General features: G+C 42.4%; 1 protein-coding gene across 1 annotated transcript in view; it reads left to right on the forward strand.

Moving 5' to 3' along the window:
- The window catches only part of abca12 (ATP-binding cassette, sub-family A (ABC1), member 12), a 50,287-nt gene that overhangs the window by 18,788 nt on the left and 12,155 nt on the right, over positions 1-19,344 (forward strand). Inside the window, exons 27-57 of the mRNA XM_019895348.1 lie at positions 695-701; positions 1,010-1,970; positions 2,304-2,410; positions 3,469-3,575; positions 3,692-3,891; positions 4,069-4,154; positions 4,371-4,501; positions 5,154-5,324; positions 6,305-6,469; positions 6,560-6,755; positions 6,854-6,993; positions 7,769-7,888; positions 7,977-8,067; positions 8,290-8,469; positions 8,743-9,028; positions 10,676-10,790; positions 11,150-11,225; positions 11,334-11,340; positions 11,387-11,472; positions 11,575-11,709; positions 12,507-12,665; positions 12,924-13,107; positions 13,340-13,558; positions 14,339-14,535; positions 14,836-14,993; positions 15,908-16,141; positions 16,269-16,416; positions 16,791-17,037; positions 17,656-17,745; positions 18,916-19,012; positions 19,141-19,268. Coding sequence (XP_019750907.1) covers positions 695-701; positions 1,010-1,970; positions 2,304-2,410; positions 3,469-3,575; positions 3,692-3,891; positions 4,069-4,154; positions 4,371-4,501; positions 5,154-5,324; positions 6,305-6,469; positions 6,560-6,755; positions 6,854-6,993; positions 7,769-7,888; positions 7,977-8,067; positions 8,290-8,469; positions 8,743-9,028; positions 10,676-10,790; positions 11,150-11,225; positions 11,334-11,340; positions 11,387-11,472; positions 11,575-11,709; positions 12,507-12,665; positions 12,924-13,107; positions 13,340-13,558; positions 14,339-14,535; positions 14,836-14,993; positions 15,908-16,141; positions 16,269-16,416; positions 16,791-17,037; positions 17,656-17,745; positions 18,916-19,012; positions 19,141-19,268 — 5,228 coding nt within the window. The remainder of the gene's footprint in view (positions 1-694; positions 702-1,009; positions 1,971-2,303; positions 2,411-3,468; positions 3,576-3,691; positions 3,892-4,068; positions 4,155-4,370; positions 4,502-5,153; positions 5,325-6,304; positions 6,470-6,559; positions 6,756-6,853; positions 6,994-7,768; positions 7,889-7,976; positions 8,068-8,289; positions 8,470-8,742; positions 9,029-10,675; positions 10,791-11,149; positions 11,226-11,333; positions 11,341-11,386; positions 11,473-11,574; positions 11,710-12,506; positions 12,666-12,923; positions 13,108-13,339; positions 13,559-14,338; positions 14,536-14,835; positions 14,994-15,907; positions 16,142-16,268; positions 16,417-16,790; positions 17,038-17,655; positions 17,746-18,915; positions 19,013-19,140; positions 19,269-19,344) is intronic.

The following is a 19,344-nucleotide window of genomic DNA, read 5'->3' on the forward strand; positions in this document are numbered from 1 at the left end:
AAAAAAATTTTTTTTTTTTTTTTTTTTTTTTTTTTAAAAATGAATAGCTAACTACTGATGGGTTGACTTTTATGCGATGAAAACAACATGTTCTTATGATCGCTTGGGACGAAAATGGTTAGATTATCGAATGATTAAAAAAACAGAAACATCTTCTTTGTGTTTTTTCAGAGTAGACAGAGTTTTTGGACAGCAGAAGCTGCATTTTGACCGCAATTGATCTGGCCTATTTCTGTCGTCCTTTTTTATGCGTTTACTTCTCTTGAAATAAGTTACGGTTATTTATTTATTTTTTAACACTGTTCTTGCACAATGAAGAAAACATAATTGGAAATGATAAAATCAAATGTCTCAGAAATTTCTTATACATCTAGTTGGACAGTATTTGGATGATTAGCGATGTGAACACATTTTCTCTGTTTCATACAAGAAGAGATATTATTTTTTTAAATAAAAAGAACAGGAATGGGGAATCTAGCAACTGTATTAGACAGTAGACAGAGTTTTTGGACAGCAGAAGCTGCACCTCGACCACAATTGATCTGGCCTATTTCTGTCGTTGTCCTTTTTGCGTTTACTTCTCTTGAAATAAGTTATGGTTATTTTTTTTTTTTTGACACTGTTCTTGCCCAATGAAGAAAACATAATTGGAAATGATAAAATCAAATGTCTCAGAAATTTCTTATACATCTAGTTGGACAGTATTTGGATGATTAGCGATGTGAACACGTTTTCTCTGTTTCATACAAGAAGAGATATTATTTTTTTAAATAAAAAGAACAGGAATGGGGAATCTAGCAACTGTATGCATATTAATGAAGGGGTTCCTTTTTCTTATTACTTTGGCTAACACTGAAATGACACTCATAATCTTTCACATTAAAAAAGAAATCTCTGGGCCTACAAAAGTGCTTCCTCATAGACATTTCAATCCTTTTTTTTTCCCCCGCCCAGACTGTCTCCTGAGTCCTATAAACTGCACGGGGCCTTAAGTGAAGCATGCAGTGAGATTCATTGCTATTGAACTTTTTCTCCCCCCACAGTTTATCCGCTGTTCAAGTGTTGTCAGATGAGTTGCTGAAAGCGGCTCCCATGCTGGAGCCGTGCATCGAGGCTATGGAGGAGGCACTGCACCACATCTTGAACAACTACCACCATATTCAAGGCATCGACTCATCTGAGCTTGTCTTTAACGAGGCAGCGATGATAGTCCTCTCCTGCGTAAACATCACCTTAGATGATCTCTTCTCAATAGTGGGGGGCAACTTATCCAGGATCAATCACGGATCTTTCCTTGACATGGTAAATGATGCCGTGAAAGCCATGATCCACATGAAGTTATTCGGGGATGAGCCGATGGTTTACCAAGCCCACGAACAATTCCTGGCCTCCAATGCCAGAAAAGCGCTCATGCAGAAGGTGGCTGAGATGTCTGCATTGTTAGCGTCTTCAAACGAATCTGGACTAGAGCTTCTGACCCAGGCTTTGCCCAGGATATCCGAGCTGCTCAGGCCTTTATTGTCCACCCTGACTCAAATGGGCGTGGATTTGCCGGAGATCACCGAGCTCGTCGAAGAGCTAGTTGAAAACATCATTGCTATGCTGAGGCAGTTGTTAAGCAGTGGCCTTTTTACGCCCGAGGCCCACCATCCGGGTGTGACCGCTAATACCCACGTGTCGAACGCCCGACGCAGACGAGAGGCCCCGCTGCTGCCCCAGCCGGACCCCATGAATGACTTCCTATACTTCCTGTCCATTGACTACCCAGCAATGTTCCGCACCTTGTCAGTCCCTTCGCAAGAGGAAATAAGGGAGACTGCTCACATGTTCTTTTCCAATCCCAATCTGAACATTATCATGAAGGGCTCAACAAGGGACATGCCATGGGCTTTGAATAGCTCACGGGAGGAGACCATTGATGCCGCCCTGGGGGTCCTCTCTTTTGCGACCCTTCCCAGTGATTCTCAGATGTGAGTAAAAGTTAAACCGGTACCTCCTACTTACCATGAAGCTGAAAAGGTTGCCTTTCGACACCAATTATTTATTAATTTTTTTAATTGACTCCATTTTATTTCGGCAAGTGGTTGCACAGCATAAAATCAATTCGATTTCGATACAGACACAAGACAATACATCTCCTTGCAAAATGTATCTCGATCCAGATGATTTTAGTTAGTGTAACCACTTGATTAAATAAAATGCCATAGTCAATTCAATGCACCATTTTTTTTCAGTGTACATGTCTTGGACCAGTATGTTGAATTGCAAGCCGCGTATTGCAATTTTGTGTCTTCTCTTTCTAGCTTATCACTGGCTCTCTTGAGGGATGCCGTTGATATGCTGCCGGATAGCTTGCCATTCTCAACTCTGCTTAAAAATATGACCAGAGCGCTTGCCAGTGAATCTCAAGGTAACATTGACTTTCACAACTTCTGTCGAAAGAAGCAAAAAAAAAAAAGAAAAGAAAAAAGGTGTTAAACTGCACTGCATCATTCTGGGATGTATTGAAAATGTTTTGTCCTCAACTGACGCGGGTTATCATATTTTCTAAACGTGATATTACAAAATATTGATTCTGTAATCAACGCCTGCCTGACCGTGTAGATCAGGTGATTCAGCTCTTGTATCTTTAAGATTAATCCTGCTTCGGTATGCCTAATGAAGTGTCCAGCACATACAAATGATGGATTATCTCGACCTTTTCTGCGACTACTGTACTGCAAACCCCGACACGCTTTTTTTTTTTCCTCAATGCTTCTTTGCAACTTTCAACTCCCTTACAGATATGACAAAATATGACTTAGATCCGGTTTAGCCCGAGCTCCCAGTGAGTGTCTGAGGCATTAAATGAAAGCCGCTCAGCACGTTTGAAAATCTCATTAACAAAACAGAAAGGATCTTGTCTGCCCTCGCGAAACATCTCCGCCTCACATACAAAAGTGCACATCTATGACCTCCTTCCTAATTGGCGTCCGGCCTCGTAAGATAATGGTTCTTCACGGCCCAGACACAATGTGAGCGCTTTGATACATTTTCATGGTATTAACACACGCACACACACACATGCACACACTTTTTAATTGCAAAGGCCTTGCGGTGTTGACCGCCATGAAATTAAAGATTGTCTAATTTCAGTGTCATTACACATTCTGTCATCACATCTTCCGGCCCAGGGTGTTGTCAAATTTGTTTTAATTCATGACATCATTGACATCCCACTGACCCCCATCCACTTCCATCGTTCCAGATTTTTTTCTGTAAGCAGTTCATTTGCAGCATGTTGCCTAACAACGCTTCCCAGCAACAGCCTTAGTTGGAATGAAGCACCAGTCCAATGTTATGTGTCATCTTTTCACACATCCGAGACCCGAATGCCCAATGTTCTCCTTTCGCTTTGTTCTGTTTTTGAATGTTTCTCATTCCAGATTTATTTGTTATTGTTTTTTTTCCTTCCTTCCCTCATTGCAGAGATGTTGATAGAATTACAGCAGGTCCTCCAGACAGCTACTCGGCTTCTCCAGACCAACCTGAGTGATCCACTTTACACAGACCATCTTGATCAACTGAGCTCTCAGGTCTCTTTAAAATAATTTGTAGAATGCATTTTCAAAGTAGGGTCGGGGTTTTCAAATCAGAGGTAGGGTTTCAACGTAGGGTTTCCTTATGGGACTTGTTTGCTGGTGCCTTTCAGGTGTGCAAAGTAGAAAATACGGAGTTTGCGCATCACCTCCTGGGCGCCTTCGCCTTGGAATCTGGTCAACTCTGTTCCAGTCTCCTACCAGGCCTGCGGGTCTTGTTGCAGGCTGTGCAGGGCAGGGACACAGATCTGGGTGATGCCATCTTCCAGACATTAGTTGGAGACCCCAGCACCTATGACGACGACACAGATTGGTAGAGCATTTTGCTTGTTCTTGCCACAGCATGCTTCTATATTTTACATCTCTTTGTGTTCGGGATGAGTCGTTCTTTTGACAGTCATTTATTTTCCAGTAACTTGAACAGATGGAGTTGAAATGATATTTCATCAACTGTAAATATGTGTATGTGTGTCCGTGGGTGTGATAATAGGTCCTCTCTGCTGAGTCAAAGTTTTGGCATTGACACCAGCAGCCTCAGTTCGCTCAACATCAACTTCACATCTCAAGGTGAAGCAGGTAACGAGACCTCAAAACTTTTATTTGTATTTCCCAACATGGTTTCGTACATTGCACTTTCGAAATACATGCGTGAGTAAAACGGGCTTTGTTTTGTTGATGGTTTTTGTTTTACGTCCAACTCATCTGAATGCCCTGAGAACATAATACGATCACGATCGGAGGGAACCGACAAGGGAATTGTAGCGTTGACACCATCGTGCTTTATTTGTCCAGGGGACGTGACAGTTGGCGAGATGCTGCGGAATGAAAGCGCTTTTTTGCATGATGTTCAGAAGCACATGGATTTCGATCCGGTTGCTCTCCAGATCCTCATGAACACAACTATGCCCACCAACAATTTACAGGTGAGCAGTGGGGATTCAATGGCAGGAACCACAGTGCTCCACCAGATTTAGCATTTGGTGCCACCTCCGCTTCATTAATTTTTTTTCATTAATTTTGGATCAGTGCAATGATTCATTGTTTTTACATGAACTTGTCTAATAATCCTTGCTGCGCTATTTTTGTCAGAATTTCTATTCTTCATCAACCCCAAAGTTTTAAATCAGGGGTGTCAAACTCATTTTTGGCGCGGGCCACATTTTAGTCACTGTTTCATTTGGAGGGCCGTTATGACTGAAACCATATGAAGAAGACAAAGAATAACATGGAAGTTGACAGGTATGAGCTGCTTTCACGGGCCACATAAAATAATGTGGCGGGCTAGATCTGGCCCCCGGGCCTTGAATTTGACACCTGTGTTCTAAATAGTATTAGTCATGTTGTTCAATATGTCCATTTTGGAAAAGAAATGATGATTCGTAATGAGGAGGTGGTGTCTTCTGTCACCTTGGCAACAACAAATCATGTCGTTGTTGTGCTCCATACTGATTACAAGTCTATTTAAAAAAAAAAAGGATGAGTTTAGATGATTCAAAAAATGAGACATTTTCCACTGCAGATTCTAACTTTCTGTACCGTCTTTGAATGTTTTCCTCTTGAATGTGTTCGACGCAGATCCTTTCTTGTTTGGTGAAGCTGCGTTACTGCAATTCCCGCAAAAATCTGAGCATCGCCGAGCCGGATGTGCTTGTGTTTCAAACCTTCTGCTCCATGTCCGCTGAAGAGGGGTACACCTTCGCTCTGCTCATGACTCGCCATCTGAACATGGAAAAGTTAATCTTCAGAGTAAGGCTGATTACAGGAATGGCACACTCGCATGGGGGGGAAATGGGAAAAAGGAATGGATGTATACTTCCCGGCAAAAGCCATTTTCCAAGCCTAAATTCCTTTTGTCTCTATATTTTCCATTTTCTCTCGCGTTCATTCTTTTTTAACAACATGGTTCTGTTTGATACTTTATTATTATTGACAAAACATTCATTTTCGAGTCTCTCGTTTTAAAACATCACCATTTCTTGTGTCGAAAATGACACGCTAATGGTTGTGGGTCGTATCAGATTTGGCTAGTTCATGCTAATCCTGTGAATAATTCCGCATCTGGCTCAAATTAAAATGTATATATTTTCCGTTCCCTGAGATCTGATGACCTCAGATTTATTTGTAAGCTCTTATGAGTAATTGGAGTCACCCGGTAACAATCTTTCCATACATTTCTATTCATACATGTGAACTATTTTATCCTTTTAAAGAATACATCCACGACCGGGAAAAAGTCCCAACAGCAACAAGACACGCTTTTTGGAATTAGATGATGGATGCTATGATGTGCCATTAAACATTCATCTTATTTGATTTCAGAATGTGTGAATGCTTGACATGCTCAGCATTCATATCGTAATGCCTCCCCCACCATTGCCTATATTGGACATTGCTACCAGTCAAAAGAAGAAAACCCCCATTTCAAGTGACACATCTGCGCCTGTCTATGTATTTATGTTTAATTCATTGGCTGGTTTATGACCACCCTTCAGATGAACTCGCTGTCACGCTGAAGTGAATTGGAACTTGGCTCTTATTGTCTCACTCAATCCTTTTGAAATTTCTTGCCTTTTCGTTCCACTCGTTCTCTGAGAAAAAGCACACATCTGAAAAGAACGGAGAGGAAAGATGTGCGAGGACTTTCAAAAGATGTCAAGCCGGAAGACCGATGTAATCACATCACGTGAACTCAAAATCCGCAATGATTTGTGATTTCTTTCTTTCAGATGGTGTTGTCCGACGATATTCAGAGCCTGTTGAGATTTGTGCTCCTGATGGCCAGCAATATCATCCACATGATGGATGAGATGCTTCCCGCCATTGATCAGCTGAGCACTTACATGACGTCCATCGCAGAATTCAGTCTGATGGCCGACAAAGAATTCAACCAAGTGTGTAGACTCCATTTTTAAAAGTACGTTATGAACATGATTGTAAATTCATCACGGCTGACGCTTGATCTCCCTCCACCGCTCCCCCAGGCTGCAAGAGTCATGAAGTTGAGCCTCTCTACCCGAGCTACAGTTGTCACCATGACTCAAGCCATGTGCAGTAACGGTATCCTACCTCTCTTGCAACTCGCCAGCCTTCCTACCGATTCACAGTCCGAGCCACCCCCGCTTGACAGTGACGTGAGGGAAGAGATGATTGACAGGTTCAAGATTCCACGAAACGCCAGTATGTTGGGAAGACGTGGGCCTTTCGTTGCCAATGCGTTTATGCAGTCTCGTTGGGAAGAAGGATCAAATGTCTCACGTTCTTTTCCCCATTTGTAGCCCCCTACTGTATGAACATGTACCTGGACATGGTCAACACCACAGGGGGCGCTATTGCGTGGGCCTTCCTCAAACCAATGCTGATGGGAAAAATCCTCTTCACACCTGACACACCAATCACCAGGGCTATTATGGCAAAGGTATCCACTAGCTTTATTTGACACTGACATACTTGTACTCTTTTTGACCCCTGAAAGTCCCAAATATGCACATTTCATTGTGAATGGCGTGCAGATAGGAAATCAACTCTCGGATCAAGTGAACAAAACATTTGTTGACTCTGCAGCAATTGCTGACGTGTTTTCAACTGTGATGTCTGCCAGACTTTCTTGCAATCTTCGGTTAAATCTCGCCACTGGAACTGTGTACAGTGTTAGTGTGCACGCAACTGTTGACAACCTAAATCAGCCACGCAACAAGTAACAAATACTGCCAAACAAAATACTGTGTTCGATATTGAATTCCTCGAAAGAACAAAAAGTATCGCAAATAGGCGTGGAACGATGTGGTGAGCGCTCCCGACTTTATTACGAGCCGGTCGCATGATTTGATTTTTCACAAAGGCTTCCTTTATGAGGTTCAGAGAACACATAACAGACAACTGGGCTCTTTTTTTTATGTCAGTATGACAGCACAGTTTTTTTTTTCTTTGACAATGAGAAAAAAAAAAACATCCAAGAAAGTGTGAACAAGGCAATGAAAGAATTATGACCAAAAATGACTGACTCACAAATCTCAAAAGCAAAGAACACTTTGGTCATGTTAGACTTCATGATTGATAATCATGATCGATGCCCATGCCTTATTTTAATGCAAAGCGGGTCAGAAAATGTGGTTCATCTTCGGGTCACTGAGGAGCTGATCAACTTTTTTTTTTTAAGCACATAGCAATGACTTCTTCCTGTTCCTACTCAGGCCAATACTACCCTGCAAGAGTTTGGTCAACTCAAGAGGCACTCTGACGAATGGCTGAAATCCTCAAAGTACATCGTGAAATCTGCCGAAGTGCTTAGGCACACTTTGCCACTGCTTCAGGTATGACATCTCAGGGCCACTCTCTAATTCCCCAACTGGTTCAAGGCAGGATTTTTGAGAACGGTTTCGTCATGGTGTGTGTTTACAGAATTCCTTGTCCAATGCCTTTGTGAGAGGTTTCATTGAGATGCAGACAGACATTGAAGTCGATGAAATGAAGAAGACGCTCAACAGCTTCTGTGAGTGAGCGTTTGAAGTTTGCTGCTGTCCATGTTCTGACCTCGCTTATTATCGAAATGAGGGATGAGGAACTTTTTTGTTATATTATCTTGGAAATGAAATTTTCGTGGCCTTAATTAACATTTCAAAGCAACTACAGTACCGTACCTAAAACTTTACTTTTTTGACAGACTAATTGATTTTTTTTTTTTTTTTGGTGTGTGTTTGTTTGTGAATCAAAGCAAACATGACATTGATGTTGGAGAGGAACAAACACATCATGGATCAGATCACCACCTTGTCCACCCTGATGGTCAACATCTCATCCTGTATCAAATTTGATCGTTACCAAGGTTACCAATCTGCTGAGCAGCTTGACGAGGATGCTCAGGAACTCGCCAAAGACCGCAATCTCTATGGAAGTGAGTCACTGTAACGTCAACAGTAAGCGAAAAGGAATAAAAAAAAAAAAAAATCACCATGTTAATTTTTCACAGAAAATAAAATCTGTATAGTTACAGTACACCGCAATTGGTTGGTTGTATGACGCAACAGATCCAGTACAATACTTCAACATTTGATTTATTCACATCTGAGTTGATTTGAGGTTGGGACGATGTTTCTCTCAGGCGATGTGCAATAATTTGGCTTTAAACTTTTAAGATTTTGAGTGAGATGCCTTCTTTGTCTTGAAGGTGTCATTTTCAAGCTCCCCAAAGAGGAGAACTCTTCCCTGTCACCCAAAGTCCACTACACCATCCGAATGCATCTGGACAACGTCATGCGGACCGACCGAGTCCGCAGCCTTTACTTTGCCAAGAAAAACCACATATCATCGCGGACCGCCATGCGCTACAACCGGGCCTTTGTGTACCTGCAGGAGAACATTGACCGGGCAATTATTGAGATGCAAACTGGAAGAGTCACAGAGACGGCTGTGCAACTTCAACCCTTTCCATATCCCTGCTATCTTCTTGATCCGTGAGTTGACTTAATACTGCACAAACGTACTGAATACTCTATTGACACAAGTGTCAATAGAGTGTCAAACTCATTTTTGTCACGGGCCACATTGTAGTGACCATTTCCCTTGAAGGGCCATTATTACTATGAAAACATATAAAGAAGTCAAGAATAATGGTTCATTGAACGATTGTTAAGTTAGTGTAATGAGGGGTTTGGTAACAAGAAAATGCTTATATTATCTCGCTTATTTATTACATATGAGAAGTTAAAAATCTAGGTACAGATTTTAGCAATCATCATAGAAGTTGACATGTTTGATTTGCTTTCACCGGCCACATAAAATGATTTGGCGGGCCGGATCTGGCCCCCGGGCCTTGAGTTTGACACCTGTGATATAAGGGATGTCTTCAAACACGTCATTTTCACCTGATCAGAATTGGGGGAAACAAAATTGAGTTACGAACTTTTTTTAAGGGCTATAAAATAATCTAGAGATCCACATATCACCAAAAGAAATGTTATATTACTTCTAGTCGTTGTTGCGTTTAGCTAGCATTGTGTGACAATGCTAATATCTGCAGGATGGAAATATTTTCATTTGGAAAGCAGACACAGTGCAAATTGACCATTTCCTGTGGTGGAAAGGATGGAGGGATACTTTTTAGCACAACTAATTCAACACGCCACCTGAATATATAGCGTTTATATTGTATCGCGCAAGGATGCTGTGGATTCGAGCCTCAAATGTAAATATAACATAAAAGAAGGCACAGTGTCTCTTGGGTGAAGTCCAGGCATTGATGTGGAATAATGCAAACTCACTCATTATTCATCCGCCACTTGGGACTGTCAGTAAGTAGTCAGTCACTGGCAAGTCTCACATGATAATTGCCTCTGAAAAGGGTGCATGAATATTCAGGCTCGTGTGTGTGTGTGTGCTCTTCCATGCAGACATGCGCCACTCAAACCGCCGCCCACTGCTCATATCTGAAATGTACATTTTAACCAATCCGACAGTCAGAGAGGTTTGACATTAGCATTTTGCAAACATGCAACATCGTTTCTGATCGCTGAAACGCGGCGGCGGTTTGTGCTCGCCCTCATGGGCTTTATTAAGACAATGCTGATAAGCCACATCAGATGTACCGCGCAGGCCATTGCATCTGACAGGCTGCCTTCAAGCTTGACTATGAGACGGGCTCATATGTGCCATTGTGCCGATCTGATATATTACAATTCTGTATTTAGTGTTACGAAAAAACAAAACAAATTAATTATAATAAAGGACATCTTTGTCAACCTCTCTTCAAATCCAAGAGAGGTTTGACATTAGCATTTTGCAAACATGCAACATCGTTTCTGATCGCTGAAACGCGGCGGCGGTTTGTGCTCGCCCTCATGGGCTTTATTAAGACAATGCTGATAAGCCACATCAGATGTACCGCGCAGGCCATTGCATCTGACAGGCTGCCTTCAAGCTTGACTATGAGATGGGCTCATATGTGCCATTGTGCCGATCTGATTTCGTACAATACTGTATTAGGTGTTACGAAAAAAAACAATTAATAATAATAATAATAATAATACAGGACATCTTTGTCAACCTCTCTTCAAATCCAAACGTTTTCTTTTGATTGATTGGTGTATTTTTGCATTCATCAGGTATCTTGAGGCCATCACTTTAGTCTTCCCGCTCATGCTGATGTTAGCCTGGGTGCTGTTTGTGGCTGACTTTGTCAAGAAATTGGTTTATGAAAGAGAACTGGGGCTGCATGAGGTAAGGATTTGAGTTTTTCATGACGTTACATTTCTGCAGGTGTCTTTGGGTCCTTTAGAAGGTGCGATATAAATCCAAGTTATTTCTATTGCGACACCAATGACAAAAGTTGATTGTAGAGAGAACGCAGCCACTTCAAGCGCTGGAACCAGTGCTGTGCTTTTACAATTATTACGACACCAATGACAATAGTTGTTGTAGATAGACCGCAGCCACTTCAAGCGCTGGAACCAGTGCTGTGCTTTTACAAAGATAATCATTCACAACCACAATAAAGTATTTAGTAAAATGATGTAAATAGAAAAACGAGTGATTTTTGTTTTATTTTGGGGATATTTTCTTTTCCCTTCAATCTACAGTATATGAAGATGATGGGCGTAAACCCATTCAGCCACTTTGTCGCCTGGTTCTTGGATTGTGCTGCTCACCTTCACAGTGTTTTTTTTTTTTTTTTTTTTTTAATTCAAATTCAATTTCATACATCTGAATGTTACATGAAACAAACTAACTTTCCAGACGGTCACTGTCAAGGTGGTTGACTAGAGCAGAGGTGTTTATTTAGTTATTTTTTTCGTACTCTGGTTTGATAACTAAAGTCTCATTTTCCCACAGAGCTTATTTGCCCCATGCTGTTTCAGTTACGCTAGCCAATATGTCTCTATCTACGAGATGCGAGGAGATGGTATGAATTTCCCTCCCTCATCACAAAATGCTGTATTAGACATGGGAAACAAGGGAGTTGTGTTTGATGTTTTTTTTTTTGTTTGTTTTTTTTTTTTTTTAGGAATTCAGTGGAGCAACTCATATTCCTCACCCATGGCGCGAGACACGGCCTCCTTCGGGTGGCTGTGCTGGATGATGCTCATCGACTCGCTCCTCTACTTTACTGTTGGGGCGTACATCCGCAAGGTCTTCCCTGGTAAATACACCGGAATTAGATGAACTTGAGAGTCATGGCTAACCTTAAAAATGTTCTTCTATCGATAAATGGACAAGAATTCTATTTTTAATTGGACAAGTAAGTGTATGAGAAATTTTATGACCACTTAATATTGCTTTGTCTATTATGAGCCATGTTTTAGGGGTAAGACAGTCAATTAGCTAGCATCTACCTTTTCTCTACGTATTTATGTATCCATGTTCTACACTGCTTATCTTCACAAGAGACACGGGTGAGCTGGAGTCGATCGCAGCGAACTTTGTTTGAGAACCTGGGCTGGTTGCCAACCAATCGCCTAATGCATGCACCCGTTCACACTCACATTCACATACATAAGGGAAATTAGAGTCTTCGATTGACTGAAGAAGCATGATTTTGGAATGTGGAATTTGTCTGCACAGGAAGGCCGGAGACCAGATTATAACCCCCAACCTAAGAACTCTGAAATAGATTGTGTGTTTTATAAGTCACTTTCCGTTGCCTATATAAGTCCCAGTCACTTTACATTACCTTATACAAGTCCTTGTCACTTTACGTTAGCTTATGTAAGTCCGTGTCACTTTACGTTACCTTATATCTTAATGACTGTTGAAGATCTGAAAAGCCAACATATATTTCCTGACTGCTATCTTAAGTTTTTGTCGCAAAAATTTGAACAGAAAAATCAGATGAAAAGCAGAGGAAGCAGATGTTTGTGTTGCTGAATTTCTTTGTATGCGCTTCAACTGTTAGCGTGACAATGTTTTTTTTTTCTATTCGTTTTTGTGTTTGATCAGGCAAATTTGGCATCCCGGCTCCGTGGTACTTCCCCTTCACAGCCTCCTTTTGGGCTAACCTTTTCTGCTGTGTAAAGTCACAGATGGGAGGCGGAGGACGTCTGTTCACCAACGCCGTGAAGATAAACGTGCCCGTGTTCTGTGATAACAAGGGGAAAGGTACAGAAATAAAAAGCCATTACATTGGAACAATTACAGGAGAACATAGTCCCGGAGAGTGCTTCTTTTTCTGGGATTGTCTCTTCCTTTTTTGTCTTGTCGCGCTTCTTTTCATGGTCGCCCATTTGTTTTTTTTCCCCGTATCGAAGCACCTAACTATATTTCTCCCTCTCTCTCTCTCTCTCTCTCTCTCTCTGTCTATTTATGTCCTGCACAGCGGCTCTTTGATTTACTGTTTGCGTTTGTCCATCCTTTCAGGCCAGAGCCAGCTTTTCTCTCAGACAGGCGAGGACTTCTCTCACCTCCCGGTGGGTGTTGCCCTTCACGGTCTCACTAAGATCTATGGTGAGCGGGTAGCCATTCAAAACCTGAACGTTTCCTTCTACGAGGGCCACGTCACATCGCTGCTCGGTCACAATGGCGCTGGCAAGACTACTACCATGTATGTTAACCCTTTCATACACCCTGTAACCTGATAACATGATAAGCTGTCCACTGTAGTAACTGCTGTCCCTGAAAGGGTTAATATCAGCCTGGATTAAAAAAAAAAAAAAAAAAAAAGACCAGTGGCCATCTGCACTCTCCATTCAAAATATGTACCGAATACAAAATGGTCACATTCAGTTGATACTATCATCTAATCTTCGAAATGTGACATTTTTCTGTGTGATTAGGTCTCTCCTCACGGGTCTCTTTGCACCATCATCCGGCAGTATCGAAGTGTACGGTCGAGACATGCAAACAAACTTGGATGACATCCGCAAAGATCTGGGTGTTTGCATGCAATATGACGTTCTCTTTGATCACATGACCACCAAGGAGCACCTGCTGCTCTACGGCCAGATAAAGGCCCCGCACTGGTCGCGCAGGGAATTGCACGAGCAGGTCCGAACGTAAGTGTTTAGCAATCCAGGGTCTCACGAATGCCTACGCTTACTTCATATTGTTTTTACTGAGGTTAAACTTGGGCCCTATGGATCGCGTTTTGATTCGTCCACGATTAGCAATCCAGGGACTCACGAATGCCTACGCTTACTTCTTATTGTTTTTACTGAGGTTAGGCTGGGCCCTATGGATCGCGTTTTGATTCGTCCACGATGCAATCATGTCATCGAGTGTATTTTGTAGCCTTTAGTTTTCATCAGCCATGGTGAAACAGTGGTCTTTGCTCACTTGACAGTATCCCCACCCCCGCCCCCCCTGCCCCACCCACTCATAAAAGTGAAATGTGGGAAGTTGTTCCAGTGGCTACAATTGAATGCCAATGACACACTGGAGGAAAAAGTTCAACACGGTCGTAGTCAAGCACATTTTATGGCCACACTTAATTTATATGCATCTCGGGTGGTAAAGATAACGTAATTGTTCCACCTGTTACTCTTTGAAATATGCTTTTCGATTTACCATCCGAAGAGCTGGGCGATATTATGAGGTACTTAGAAGGCCATTAGGTGCAAGTAGAGAATACTAATGTTGGCTAAGTACTGGAAGTGCGTCTTGTTCTAGTCCTTTTGTTGTTTTTGTTCTGTGTTTCGGTAATTTAATTTTTTGGAACCCGAGGAGGATCGTCAAGGCATAGAACCATTCCCCAAAGAAAAACGCTATCGCAATGAATATAAACTTGATGTTCACATGCAGGTTGTCTTGAATCTTTCCGCTGATTTATCTTCCAGGATCCTGGAGGAGACAGACATGTACGCTCACAGACACAAGCGGGTGGGCACGCTGTCAGGCGGCATGAAGCGCAAGTTGTCAATCTCCATCGCGTTCATTGGTGGCTCTCACTTGGTGGTGCTGGATGAACCCACCACTGGCGTTGATCCCTGTTCCAGGCGCAGCATCTGGGATATTGTTATCCAAAATAAAAAGCGTAAGTATCTGCTATTTGGACAACCGAGCTTTACTGCAACTGGCCAAGCTTGACCCGAATACATGTGCTGTGTATTTTTTTTTTCGTTATTGTTCTCGCAAGAAACACGAGCAATGATTGTGTATTTTTTTTTTCGCCCAGACCATGCATGCCTTTTCTTTTTAAATTGTAGAGTGAAAGTCAGCCAGGGTTACTTCTGAGCTGACCTACGCAGTGAAGTTGGCAAAGAGTGAGCAGTTTTGCTCTCGGGTGTTTAGCTCGATGCATACACAGATCATCGTATTTTTTTTTCTTTCTCAGGGCACACGATCATTATGTCCACCCACCACCTGGATGAGGCTGAAATGCTGAGTGACCGCATTGCCTTCCTCGAGCGAGGAGGCTTAAAATGCTGTGGCTCCCCCTTCTATCTGAAAGACAAGCTGGGCCAGGGCTACAAACTCACTCTCACCAAAAAGGTCCTTAGTGATTTTTAGTCTGCACGCAAGTCTCAAGTGTCTCAATTCAGTGTAATACAGTAATGACAGGTTGGTGCGTGGATGCTCGGAGGTAATCCCTCAAATGCCATCATGACATCAAATACTGTATTGTTATTATTAGGTGACTGCGTTCACAATAATCATTTTGTATAGAAGACAAAAAAAAAAGTGTTATTTGGTAAAGGCTTGGAAACAGCCATTCATCACGATGCTATCCAGCAGCAAATGCTTAATGGTACAGGGTGTAGAATTTACTGCCACCTACTGGTGAACCAATAGAATGCGATACATAGAATTTTAGAATTCCCTCAAGTGACGGACCAAGTGCATGGTGGTTGGTAGACATGCTGGAGTCATCATGTTGAGGAACTATATCCGCTAAGTTTGTCTACTTCAGGTATCGGTAAGCGGTTGCGGAACGATGTCCGCTAAGTTTGTCTACTTCAGGTATCGGTAAGCGAAAGATGGCGGCGAAACATGGCAGCCTCCTGTAGGGGAGGTGTTCCTTATGTAATACAATTTGTGATTACTGCACCTAAAATAACATTTTTTAAAATTTCGTTACGTCATTTTTTGCACGTTATTGAAATGAATAGTGGGTTTTTGAAATAATGAAAATTGAAAATATTTTTTTACAGAGTGCCCATTTTAAGAATGTGATAGCTCAGCTTTTAACTGAAACTGAGTGAAGCATGTTATAACCGTTTCGATGCAATGAACGCACACATTTTTTGCCTTAACATGGCGGCCTCCTGTTGGGGAGGTGTTCCTTATGTTTCGATGCAATGAACGCACACATTTTTTGCCTTTTTGCCACTTGAAGTGAGTTTAATTATAATTTTTTTTTGGGTCATTCGACCGAAATTACAGCATTTGTTTCATAACCACTTCAGGTGCAGATTCACGAGGCCGAGCGCTTTGACGACGCCGAAATGAAGGCCTTTATCCAAGCGCATGTACCTGAAGCCCGGCTAAAAGAGGCTCAGGGGGGTGACTTGATTTACTCCCTGCCCCCATTCACCTCATCCAGTGCCTCCTCGTATAGCTCTCTTCTGACGGCGCTGGATGCCAACCTGGATGACCTACAGCTGGGAGGCTACGGGATCTCTGATACCACCCTAGAAGAGGTGAGCTCACATGCATCCAAAAGTTAGCATATACGTTAAACAGAGGATCTCTCGTGTGCGTGACACTGACTGCTTCATGAGGCGTTGCCGCTTATTTTTTCAAATGTTATTTTCTTCATCTTTGTAGGTGTTCTTACAGTTGTCGCAGGATAAAAAAGAAAGTGTGCACGAGGAGGATAGACCCTTTTCTGTCTCCGAGACGGTGTCAGACGATGGCTCCATTAAGAGTTTCCCTGCAGATCCAAGTGACGTGATTTTCAGTTCTGACAAAATAAGTAAGTTTTATGCATCTGTTTTATATTCTGTATTTGATTTGTCTCGGGCAGAGTATTAGGACCGTAACAAAAATAACAAAATTCATGATGGGGATAAAATCTGCAAGTAAAAATGTTCTCCGTTCTATGACCAGCATAACCTTTTGAAATTGTTTGATTAATCTTTGCACTATTGGCCAATTTTTCATTTACAATGTGACCCTAATACTTCTTTGAATTTAGATCTTCTTCCATCCTTTTCTCAACCCCTGCCCCTCGCAAACACTGTACTTGAACTGTTTTAGGATTTGTTCATCTAATTAACAGAGAACAGCAAAGTAAGCGAGTGACTCAATTCAGTCTTGTGTTTTTTTTTTTCACACCATGTCCTCCAGACTTGACTCGCTCCAGCAGAGCACGAGGCATGGCCCTCGCCTGGCAGCAAATCAAAGCCATCCTGATCAAGAGGTTCCATCACAGCCGCAGAGACTACAAAGGCATGATCTCCAAGATTCTACTTCCTGTTCTCTTTGTCACATTCGCCATGGGCCTGGGATCCATCAACAATGATCTGCGGCACCATTCGGAGCTGGAGCTTAGCCCCGCACTCTACCACTTCAGACCAAGTTACTCTTTTTTCAGGTCAGTCCTCGTGGAGAACAGGATGGACGGTAGTGCTAACGTGAATGCGTAAAGAGACGTCACGGATGTGGTTTGTGCACAAACCTTACGTTTCCAATTAATGTACCTCAAGGAAGCACCACAATCGTTCAAGTACATCCCGCAACAAGGCAATTTGGTTTGGATGAAATATTAATGAAGGGCTGATGTTTCTCGTTGCTTGAATTGGCTCAACGTGTCCCTCCCATCACTTTTGAGGTACCACAAAGTTGAGCATCTTTGAAGGGCAGACATGCCCTAATGGGGGAAACAAAGACGGAGAATGCGATGTGTGTCGATGCAATGCCCGATCAAAGTGACATTCAAAGTGTCAGTGGAGGTTGTCTTTGCCCCGAGAAGTGCCGCTATTTGATCAAGGATAATACCAAAGAAAATGCTGAGGTGTCCTTCCAAGCACAAGTTCCATCCGTGGTTTCAGTATCCACGGTGAAGATTGAGATACAAGATAATTAGATTTGTTTCGACAATTTCAAAATAGTTGAGGTCGTTTTTGACGAGAGTTTTCAAAAGATCTAATTCTTTTTATCACGATTGATCAAACATGATCCATTCTATTCCCTGTGACATGACTTTTCACAGCAACCAGAATGATAAATCCAGCGAGCTAGTGGAGACGATGATGTCATTCCCAGGAATGGATAACAGTTGCCTCGACCAGTCCCACAAGCCGTATGTAAACCCAACAACATATCTAACAGTCGTTTCTGCTTGATCTCATTCTCATTCTTCCCTTGCCTTGTTTCATTTTACTCGTCTGCCTCTGTCCAATTTTCAACAACTCGGAGTCTCGAGCGTCGTTCTTATTTTTCTTGTTGCCTGGCACTGTGTTGTGCACGTGAGTGAAAGCCTACAGCGGAACCTTGCAGCTCAATAGCGTCATTTGTATTCCATAAACAGCGGCCGTTTATTGCCGAAATTTTTCCCTTACTGTCACTGAATCACTGTTGAGACTCAACGAAGTACACGTCTGAGCCATTTTGAAGCTCCCCGCCCCCGCCCCCCTGAGAAATAGCGTAAAAATCCAAAGGTGCAATAGAGATTGAATGTTTTACCTTCAAATGACAAGAGAGAGAAAGCGTGCTGCAGACCTTCACAAATCTGCATCCATCCTTGTCCTTTTGCTGCAGAGAAGAAAACCTTGCAGGATTCCCTCGCATGAAACAAACATATTGCTTGCACCTTGTGCAGAATCCAAAACGTCTTTTTTTTTTTTTTTGGAACACAAAAATGTAGTCATATTGCATCGTCAATGAGGGAAAGCCATTTTCAACATTTTCGATGGATCAATAAAAAAAAATAACATCCCTGCGTGGGGCTTGAGCAATACTATCGATTTGTAAATATGACGTGACCGCATTTGGATTTCGAAGGTTTCCGAGTGACAATATGCAATACCGAATGCAAGATTCTGAAGCAGCAGAAGATCATAACTTGACTTTAAAATCAAAACTTTCCCAGTGGATTGCCATCAAGACTTTGAGCATTGCAGTGACGCAGTGACGACCCCCGGCTGGTGCCCCACCAAGACCACTCAAGAAACCTCAATGTGAAGTGTAAAAATGCCGAGATGCCGAAGAGCTAAAATATCAAGCTGCACACATTGAGATTTCAGAATATTGCTCAATAGCGTGTACAAAAGCGGTCAACTCTTGAGTGCTTGCAGCTGCATTACTCGACGAGTGGTTTGCTCTCGGCTTGCTTTCCATCTCTTTGGCTGTGTGCGTCGACTCCATCACGTCAACCCTTGTGAAGTCACATTCTGGCTTGCGACTGCGCTCGCGTCGTGTTACCGAGCCACCATTTCAACTCAGTGAATGTTTTTTTGTTTTTTTTTTAAAGTCTTTCAAAGTTTTGCACGAGCCAAACTAACAGCTGGAATTCCGGAGGGAACAGTTCCAAATCGTTGAGTGACTGCACATGTACCCCTAAGGAGCAGGTGAGCGACAGTTGGAAATTGAACTATGAGTGAGAAAATGTCATGGCCTCACGTTTGTTTCTTTCCATGCCGACATTTGCAGCTACGGTGTGATTTTGTGATTTTTGGTTTCATTCCAAAACATGCAGATTTGTCATGGGGAAAGATTCAAGCCAGCCAGTCGGCGGATCCCGTCTTCGCAGATCGTCTACAACCTCAGTGAAATCGATGTCGAGAATTACCTGTTGACCACAGCCAATGGCTATATTAGGAACAGGTAAGTACCGTATTTTCCGCTCTATAAGTCGCACCTAAAAGCATTCTATTTTCTCAAAAGCCGACAGTGCGCCTTA

This window comes from Hippocampus comes, unplaced genomic scaffold (assembly GCF_001891065.2).
Source record: "Hippocampus comes isolate QL1 unplaced genomic scaffold, H_comes_QL1_v1.1 scaffold237, whole genome shotgun sequence".
Classification (NCBI taxonomy): Eukaryota; Metazoa; Chordata; class Actinopteri; order Syngnathiformes; family Syngnathidae; genus Hippocampus; species Hippocampus comes.